General features: G+C 45.7%; 1 protein-coding gene across 4 annotated transcripts in view; it reads right to left on the bottom strand.

Annotated features, from left to right (window-relative positions):
* Nucleotides 1-1,170: 1,170 nt before the first annotated feature.
* The window catches only part of pdzrn3b (PDZ domain containing RING finger 3b), a 96,211-nt gene continuing 87,171 nt past the window's right edge, over nucleotides 1,171-10,210 (bottom strand). For all 4 annotated transcript variants that reach the window (XM_061219685.1, XM_061219688.1, XM_061219687.1 and 1 more), the window contains 5 exons: nucleotides 8,213-8,311; nucleotides 7,267-7,329; nucleotides 7,074-7,175; nucleotides 5,845-5,961; nucleotides 1,171-3,568 (listed from right to left, as the gene is read on the bottom strand). In XM_061219685.1, the coding sequence (XP_061075669.1) occupies nucleotides 2,057-3,568; nucleotides 5,845-5,961; nucleotides 7,074-7,175; nucleotides 7,267-7,329; nucleotides 8,213-8,311 (1,893 nt within the window). In that variant the 3' untranslated portion in view covers nucleotides 1,171-2,056. The remainder of the gene's footprint in view (nucleotides 3,569-5,844; nucleotides 5,962-7,073; nucleotides 7,176-7,266; nucleotides 7,330-8,212; nucleotides 8,312-10,210) is intronic.

Here is a 10,210-nt window from a genome sequence, read left to right as displayed (position 1 = left end):
GCCAAAAATCTGCTTATACTCCTAAAAAAACTCCACACACAGGTAAGTAAGTGTGCCAAGGTTGAGATATCGGCCAAAGTACCCAGTGGAAACCAGGAAAACTAGGCCCATGTGAATAGACTGCACAAATAAAGACATAATAAGGGAACTTAATTAGCTTTTTAAGCTGCAGAAAAACAGAGCAGCAAGGTTCCTGGAAAAAAGCTGCTGTACAATAGTGATCACAATGGCAAGCACAAAACACACAATTCTCTCATGCTGTTGGAATACATTTGGTTTTCAAAATGGTAAATCCCAACAGCTTTCACAAAACCTGCTCCATTACCACTGTGTCTTTCTTTCTCTTCTGCAAAGATGTGCAGGGATTCAAACCACGGGGCTGTTTTCAGAAGCAATTTTACTCTATTAATTTCTTCAAAACCTCACTTTCCCTTTAAACAATTGCTTTACAGTGATTGATGAATGGATATTTTAACAGTTTTTGTACAAACTGAAAGCCAATTTTTACACAGCCACCCCTTTCTTCGTGTTATTTTACAAGAATAGCTTTGAAATGTCATTACCCCAACTGTGACCCCAGGTTTAGTTTTTCAAACTTCACAAACATGATTTTGAAACGGCAACCTGAAATCCTAAATGCGAACCATTCCAAGGAGCTGGTGAACCACTCGTCCCCAAATACGCAGTCTCTAAAGAACTACAGGACCATTCAAGTGAGTTATATAAAGTAACTGAAGAAGTGAAAATTAAGAAAAGATTTTGAAAATTCCGTTGGAGATTGCTTTGACAAAGGTCTGCCCTTTGTAAAGCCTTTATAAGCCCTCATTCTGGATTTTCTTTACTTTCTGTTTGTTATTATTTCAGATCCCACCACAGTATCCTTTCATACGCACACCCATCTGAATAAGGGAGGCCAGATTCCTGTCACAATGTCATATATTCCAAGAAATTAGTATCTGTAATAAACTGGTTCAGTGTTAAGACGGACCAATGTTAAGAGGCCCTGTAACTGGACACTGTTTTGGCAGGTTCACAAATATGTGGTAATCTCATTCTTTACAGTCATCAATCCCGAACCCTTCGAGAGAGGCATGTTAATCATCACAGCAATTGTGAAAAGGAGAAACCAAAAAACCCCCAAAAAACTTACACCACTGTTTTGAAAGCTCATCAAATATAAAACAATAATTTATTATTTCTCTCATTTTACAAGACATCAAATTGTTTTGCTAACTAAAAATTTGTTAAGCTGCAATATTTTGCTCAATACATGGAGTCCTACTAATGCATGGCTACTACAATGGGTTTTACTAACACAGAAAGATTTGGATATTAACAAATGTATGACAAAGGCTTTGTCTCTTTCTGTACATGCATAATGCTTTTATGTCATCAGTCAGCATCTGTAAAAAGATCAGACCATTTGTAGCATGATATACCTTCAGGAAAATGTCTTCCTTTATTCTGCAACAAACTAAAAAGCTGTTTGCATAAAAATGATAAATTCTGTTAAATTTACAAAAGTCCCTCTGAAAAAAGGATTCTGTGTTGACCTTGAAGCTTTTTTCCATATTTCTGTTTTTGTAATAAGCAAGACAAATGCATAAACAGTAAAATACTGATAAAAGATAATTGTTTCCAAAAAAGAATAAATGTTGGCTGTTAACTCTTGGCAAGCAGTTTTTTCCACCGCTGAAAAACCTGCGCAAGGTTTCAAAAGAAAAAAAAAAGGCATACGAATTGTAAGTTTTTTTTTGTTGTTTTTTTTACATATTATTTAAAATAACGAGTACAAAGGTAGAAAGGCTATCGAAAAGCGTGTGAAAACATTTTCATATCACCTTCAAAGTTTCACAGACCGTTCGCAAACCACTCTCTCAACCGTCTTTTCCACTTGCGGATTCTCGAGTTCCTCGGGAAAAAAAAAAAAGTCTCCCCTCGCTTCGTATTTACAAAAGAAAGTTGCCGCATTGAACGAGGCAGGTATCTCTACCCCAACCGGAGGTGTCCTATTTACAGTACATTACACAAAGAGGGGGGGGAGGGGCCGCCGATCCTACACGGTGGTGACGGACAGGAGCGAGTTGTACACCCGCGTCCCGTCGGGCGACTTGGTGCCGTGCGTCAGCAGTTCCTGGATGGTCATCCAGTTGTCGAAGATCTTCTTGTTCCTCTTCTTCATCATCTTCTTGTGGCTGAGCTCCAGGATGTTGGGCTCCCGGCGGTCCTCGGCGGCGCTCTGCTCCTTCAGGCAGTCGATGCGGCTCTGCTTCATGTGCTCCCGCCGCTGCCGCTGCTCCTTGGCGCGCACCACGTGCTGCTTGCGCTCCTCCTTGCTCCAGTAGCGGCCCATCTTCATCTCGCTGACGGCGTCGTCGTCCGTGGTCATGCCGCTGCGCTCCTCGCGGATGCGCAGGGCGCGCTCCTTCAGCAGCTTGTCGCGGACGGGCCGCTTGGTGATGTAGCGCGTGCCGTCGCTCCGCACCTTCACCTTCCACTCCATCTTGGGCTCCAGGTCGCCGGGGGACGCCGGGTCCCGGCACATGCTCACCAGGCTCATCTGGCTCTGGGCGTACTCCACCGCCGACTTCTGCTGTATCAGCTGCATGTAGCTCTGGTAGTGCTGGGCGTGGGCGGGGATGTGCGCGTGCTTGTAGGGCGAGCGGGGGTGGGGGGACAGAGAGCCCTTCTTGCCGGCCTCGCCCTGCTTGCACTCCTTCCCGTCCGGCTGGGGGCCGAGCTCGGCCTCCTTGGGCCGCGGCCTGGCGGGGCTGGCCTCCTGCACGGGCGACAGCAGCGGTTTAGGGAGCCGGGCGGCGGCCCCCGCGCCCTCGGGCCCGCCCTCGTCTCCGCGGCGCAGGGAGTTGTCGGGCGACAGCTCGAGGGTCAGCGGGGTGCTGCGGCAGCTCTCGCCCGTGTTGTAGGCGCTGGAGCTGTCCTTGTCCGACTTCTCGGGCAGCTCGGTGATGTCGGAGAGCTCGTGGCGGCGCGCGTCGATGCTGGTGTTGTAGTTGCGGAAGCCGCTGTTGTGCAGCATCCAGGACTCGCGGTACTGCTCGCGAAGCTGCTGCATGCGGTGCGCCCGCACGATGTTCAGGCACTCCAGCTCGATGCTGCGGAGCTCCTCGTTCAGCAGCTCCAGCTCCTTGTCCACGCCGGCCTCCTGGTCGCCGCCGGCGACGGCGCAGTACCCGCCCGCGCTCTTCACCTGGCACTTGAGCTCCAGAAGCTCCCGGAAGCGCTCGCACTCGTCCGCCGGGATGCCCAGGAAGTCGACGTCGGCGCAGTCGGCGGAGATGAAGGACTCGCCGCTGAAGGGCAGGTCCCCGCTGCCCAGCGTGTCCTGACTGTAGGCCAGCTTCCTGCCGCTGCCCAGCGTGTCCTGGCTGTAGGCCAGCTTCCTGCCGCAGCCCAGCGAGGCGCTGTGCTCGTCGCCCAGGTTCTCCTGCTCCGAGCTCTCGTCGTTGCGCGTGCTCTCGTCCGTCCGGCCCACCCCGCTGTCCTTCTCCAGATGGTTGGACAGGAGGGTGGCCGTGTCCGTGGTGCCCCCGTCTTCTTCGTGCTTCTTCTGAAACGAGTGAAAGACAAATCGAGATATTTAAAACTTAATACAGATATGATATGGCAACCAAATAATCAGTATATGCATCATAAGTATCAGGGGGTCATGATATGCTTGTCACACTCCACTGGGCTCCAGAGCAATGGCGTACAGATCTTTAAAGTGGTTAGCTTCAATGTTGAGGTGGCGGCTGGGTGTAGTTCTGCCCTGGGCCACTAGGAGGTGCCCACGCATTGGGTCCTCTGTGTGTAATTACCCCTGATGAGTTTCAGCCGTGTGAGCTCTATATTAGGCTCCCTGTTTCCTTGGCTCGGCAGACTCATTGGCAATTGCTACATAGCACTATCCTGTGTTGTCCTTCTAGTGTGTAGGGGTGCGCCAATCTGCAGAGGTTACCGTGTAAATCCAATCGACAAGATTTCAGCACCATTTAGTAGGTTCTCTCAACAGACCTAGTCTTAGCTCTGTGGAGGACCTCACTCTTTGCCCCCGTCAGACCCGCTTTACTGCGTATGTCTTTTTCCTTTGGCTTCCCTCTTGTTTCCCTCCCCTTTTGCCATTATATTGGATACTCATAGATACCCTTCTATCACTTACCGATTTCAGTGGTTATCCCTTTGGGTTAACTTATCGTATATTCTCTCGGTCTGTGACTGTGTCCCCGTCCCTAGTCCCCAGACAGTAGATGCAAAACAGAAGGTTTTGCAGCACTATAGCTACAACTTCATTTCGCATGACAGTGTGACAGATAATTAAGGTTAAGGGTCTGCTCACCAATGCTAGCAGGCAGATTTTAATATCAATATTTTTATGTATTTTTGAACAACACATTTTGTGATTCCATACTAAATGCCTCTGACTTCAAAGATTTAATAGGAATGAACACCACATTAACAAGTAACACACACACACACACATGCACAGGCACACACACACATATTCATAAATTGAGTGCAACCACACATGGCTTAAAATAAATGTACACGGAAACAACAAGTATGAGGTTGTAACTCTAATCTTTGAGACCTTCTGTACAGCATGGAAATATGACTCACTTGGATCATAGGTGACTCATTTAATCAAGGCTTTCCTTGAGGGCATAAGTTAGATGGCAGCAACGCAAGAACACATCAAATCAATGTACAATATAGGAAGTCATAAACTGATATAATTATGGCTGTGGGCACATTTTACTTTTTTATTTCTGTGGAAAATTGCAACGGAGAAGAAGGCACATTGATGGGCTACAAGGAGAGCTAGGCTTGATGATACTGTTTGATATAGTATATTGATGCAATAATCTGATAATCTGCTTTTGCCTTGTTACACAGGCCTTCTGTAATTTAGTATCTGGGGTAAAATCCTGGCTAGCAGTGGCTTTTCTGGCAGAGGATGCAAGGGAATATTTTACACTGTGGCCCGCTGGGGCATCTACACATAAATGCAAGAGGTGCATTTTAAAATGATCACCACTAATAAGATAATACTCCCAGGCAATAATTCATATTGCTCTGTCTTTGTGAATCAAAAAGTTAAATTAGGATGGAATGTCACCAATTCGAATTCTACCTAATCTTCATTCGATACAGTGTTGCTGGATTGGGCAAAATATACTCATGTTCTCTACATCAATTCCTCCAAATTGTACTTAAGTTCAGTAACAAAGTATTTCTATTAAAAGTATATTCTGTACTTCTGCCAATATTTTTGATGGCAATTGAATCATTCAAATGAGTAAGCACTAAATGTGTAAATGAATAAATTAATATCTAACACTCTCCTGAGGGAAGCTGCAGAGTGTGAGGAGAGAGAAATGAGCGTGCTTTCACATGCTGTTATTTTCAGAAGGAAAACATATATTTGTGATTTCTAAATAAATCCCGTTCCCCCAGACTAGATTGAGAGCACCACAGCAGACTGGGGATAATTACATTTTTCCCACAGGAAAAAAACATTGGGGAAGAAATTACATAGTCAGTAACATTGGAAAAGGTCTCTGAGTTCATTTTTAAAAAGTGGCTAAATTTGTGGCTAGGTGCATTTAGGGGAAGTTAAGCTAGGGGAGGCTGAAAGTGGTTAGATCAAGCCACAAAGTGGCTGAATTGGCACACTGAAGGTGGGGAGATTTATTTTCCCCCGATGGGAAGAAATTTCGCCAGGAACCCGGCTCTGGAGGGGGAGCCCTCCTCTGCTGGTCGACCCAGCGTGACACTTCCAGCTGAGTCCCAGCAGTGGACCCGGGAAGCCGTTTTACTGCGGAGGAAGCGCCCTGCCTGCCGTACCTGCTGCAGCATGCTGGCGGTGAACTGCATGGCCTGGTGGTGCTGTTGCTCCAGCATGTCCATGTGGAGGTCGTCCAGAAAGTCGTTCCTGTCATCGTCCATCCACCCCTCATCCAGCTGGGTCACACAAACGGGAAGTCACATTGTCACCCGCACCGCCCAGCCAGGTCTCTCTCAACAAGCCAGGAGGGGATGTGGAAATGCGCTTAAAGACCTCTGAGTCTCCGCAGCAGGCAAATGTGAATGACTAATCTGAGCACGAATTCACAGTGAGAGACAGGAGGGAGTTGTTTTTATAACATCCGACAAATGTTATGATTCAGCGTTCTTCGGTGCTGGACTAATGCTTGTCGAGCTCGATCTGAATGCTGGCCCAAAAGCTATACTCATGATGACAGACAGCCTCTGTCTGTTCTTGGTGTGGGTGGATGTGAAAGTGAGAGAGTGAGACATTTAGCTTCCCTTGAGGCATTTAGCTTTAGTCCCTGTCACTGCTGGCAGAAGCCAAATAAAGCGGTGGCAGCAACGGCTTTGGAGCTAGTTTCTTTGTCGGAAGGCTAGCCAATTAAACATTTTTTTTCTTTATTTAAACAGGGAAGGTTGACGAAGCACATGTGTTCATTTACAACAATGCCCTATTCATTTCCCATCCTCCAGTATCCCGAATTGTGGGAGGAAACCTGAGCAGGTTACCCTGAGGAAACCCACACAGCCATGGGGAGGACGTGCAAGCTCCACACATAATGGCCCCAGCCGGGATTCAAACCCAAGGCCTTCTTGCTGCGAGGCGACAGTGCTCTCCTAAATTGCTTCTATATCACCCAGATGTATACATAATAGCAGACATAACGCTCATGAAATTGTAAATCAAGTGTGTGACACCTGTTTTTCTGTCACCATTATGACAAACTGGCGACTGCTATACACAGTTTGTATGCATACTACAATGTCCTTTAACCTGCTTTATTGTATACGACTGACTATACTGCCACATCCCAGGTGGAGTATTGCATTGTGCCAGGTAGTTAACCTGCCTCGTTTCACAATAAATTGCAACCCCACGAATGATACAATCTTCGCAATGTAAGTCACCACTGACAAGGTTATCTACAATGAAAAAACTTGATATGCAGTGTAGAATAAGCTCAGCGATAGCAGCCCTGTATGCCCATGTGAAAGCCCCTTTCTGCGCGGTGTGTGTGCGGTGAGCGGCTGTGTGTACGCGTTACCTGCATCTCCGGCCGAGCCACGAGCAGGCACACGTTCTTGTTCTCCTCGCTGGTCAGCAGTGCCACTGCCTCCTCCCGGTTCTGCACCTCGATGCCATTGATCTTCAGAAACGGGGGAAACAATGAGCCGCACACTCGGGGAAACAGAAACCCAACTGCTGCTCGCACACAAAGAGAGCGGAGTGCACAGTACCTGGATAATCCGGTCTCCTTCTCTAATCCGACCGTCCTTCGCCGCAATGCTGTTCGGGTCAATCTAAACAAAACCAAAAAAACCCCAAAAAAACATTATTTCCCATCTTAAATACATTTATATCTTATCGTAAAGAGGATATTTATATGTTCAGAATTTGAATGTTACAGACTATTTAGGTTCTATTGGTAAAGCAGGACTGATTGCAGAGTAACCCTGTTGTTATCTGCATAAGTGATATTAAACATGCTGTGGTACCACCAGTAATCCTTTAAAAAGAGCTAATGAAGATTAATTTGGCTTAAAAAAAAAGTTGTCAACAACTCTGTTCATTTTAATTTATAACATTTCTAAATTATTACATCAGGCTAGAATTCAATTTCAATTGAAGTTTATACTGTCTGTGTATAAAAACATTTTGTATTCCTGGGGCAGACTTGGATGAAAGAGAAGATCATCTGTTTCTTTCCCAAGCGACATGATAAATGGCTTTCATTCATAAGAGTGCTTCTTGACATCGGAAAATTACAATTAATGATAAATTAGGCCCAACCCATATGTGATTGTATCTTGTTTCCAACATTGCCTGGCAAATATCTATTTGCTGTTTGTCTAGTTAAATGTGATTAATTAAAGTGAGGTATTTATTTTCTTTCACAGTATATTCCATGTATTACAGTGCTGTAAATGCTGTGCTGGGAGACCAAAATAAATAAATGAAAACAATAATTAAATTTTCATAAACCATAAATATGAATGAAGCAAGTGATTAACACATTGCTACTATTCTTATCTGGGCCACACATGAGAAGTAAGGAGTCATAAAAAAACAAAGTTAAAAAAATAAACCAAAGAAAAAAGATATAACCATGGTCCCCTGTCATTCACTCTGCACTCTTCTTGTGTTTGCTTTCTATTCTACCCACAATGCTGTTCTGCAACACACCTCGCTCACATAAATCCCAGTCTCATCTTCATCGTCAGTCCTGTAACAAACTGTCAGTCCCAGCTTGTCCTGGATATTTACTCTGTATAAATCCACTTCCTGAAAAGACGAAAGAGCAGAGTTGAACCATTTTTTAACAGAAGAGTACACTTACCAATTACAGTCATTACAATCCTGACATACAAACCGACAATTCATCACCTTCCTGACAACGGCAGTTGAGGGACTCTTACAACATAAGATACACAGACATCAATTTAAAACCATACACACCACAAAAACCCATACGCCTAAAAAAAAAAAACCACACAACCGAGAAAATATTTGCAGCAATCACTCTTGTTAAAAATGGACCGCAGCTGCAATTACGGGAACATGATTCTGAGCTTGTCAGATAGGGAGTCGTGACAGAATGAAAGATGTCTAATTTATTCACATATCAGAGGAACATCTGCCAGGCAGCGGTTGAGCGCTTTCCCCACTCTTCACCTGTCAGCACCTGTAATCTGTTAGATACGGGCGCATACACTGCCTCTCCTCTCTCTGTTGTGGAACGAGTTACTGCCCCAGTGAGGCTCAATTCTAGCTTTTCACAACAGCAAACTTTCATCTAGGTAAACAACAGAACAAGCGTGTACATGCCTATAATCTACAGGAGAGAATGCATAACCATTTCAGCCGAGACATGCTGACTACACAGAGCTTGAAATCACTGTATGAGATTTCTGCTTCTCTGGAACAGCTCTTTGTATAATACAGAATACAAAATGGGATTTTATTCATTTCAGTGGATTTATCTTCAAAATCTCTTCGACGTTATATCCAAGTACATTAGCACCTTTAGCAGATCTTTCAATCGCAGCCAAATGTGCTCAGTCATGAACTTTGACTAATGAATTCACTTCATTTTCTATAGAGCACATTAATGCTTTACTTTATTCTCAAAGGAACAATGACAAAATGGCAGCCTGTTCATTCCTTGATGTTAAAGATAGTGCACTGTGGCTCCGTTGAATAGAAGCCAAAAATCTTAAGCCAGGTGGAAGAAAAGTTGGATGCCATTCTAAAACCAACCAGCCAACCCCAAACTGCCGAGAAGACAACTCACAACAATGACCTCACAACAAATTAGCAGCTTCAGGACGGTTTTTACGACAAGGCCTGAGAGGAAGCTGTGGTGCTTGGGGAGCCCTGGAGTGCTTGCCTCTCCATTAGTGCTTGCCGCTGCACAGTGGTCTTCAGATGGGCTTCAGCGCAGTGATAGGGAACATTTATCAGTCCTAACAAAGCTCGAACCTGCAGGGGGCTGTTAGGGCTTTGTCACTGCCCCTGAACCAACCATTCATCTTTGTCTGCGGGATCTCGGCAAGGTTCCTCAGTGGTCTTCAGGTCTAGAGCGGGGTCGGGGGAAGGCGGGACAGTGTCCGTCTGCCCGGAAGCCTCAGAAGTTCACCTCTCGAGCCCACGGCACGTGTCGGAGACGCCGTTATTAATGGCGAGCACCCGGTGACCTTAAAAACTTCATTTTTTACATGCATATTTCTATCGGTGCTTTAATCATTGTTCACACACATCACGCCAGGCATCACTCTCCCATTGTCTCTGTCATCCAATTATCTTCTTCTTGGCCTGATCTGTGAGGAGCCTCCGGGCAGGTTGTGTCCAAAGATGTATTATTTGTTGTCACAAATAAATAATGACGTTACCGTCTGGCATCTGCTCGGGGTGCGCGGCGCGTGGCCTTCTCGATCGGTGTCTGGCCTGCACTTTAATCTCCATACAAGGATGAATTAGTGCGAGTTCATCAATAACACATATATCCTATAAGCCCCGGCGCTCTGGCGACACGGGTGTCCAAACACTGGAAACAAAGGCACTCTGAGCTGGGTGGGTTAGAAGGATATGGCTCCTGAGGGACCACACGTGGGAGAATGTTTGGTAGTGTGTGAGCGCATATATGCGCGTGTGTGTGTGGTGCATTTTTGGGTGCATGTGTGA

The sequence above is a fragment of the Conger conger genome, chromosome 14 (assembly GCF_963514075.1).
Source record: "Conger conger chromosome 14, fConCon1.1, whole genome shotgun sequence".
Lineage (NCBI taxonomy): Eukaryota > Metazoa > Chordata > Actinopteri > Anguilliformes > Congridae > Conger > Conger conger.
The sequence above is the reverse complement of the archived record's forward strand: the minus strand, read 5'-3'. Positions and strand labels throughout refer to the sequence as shown.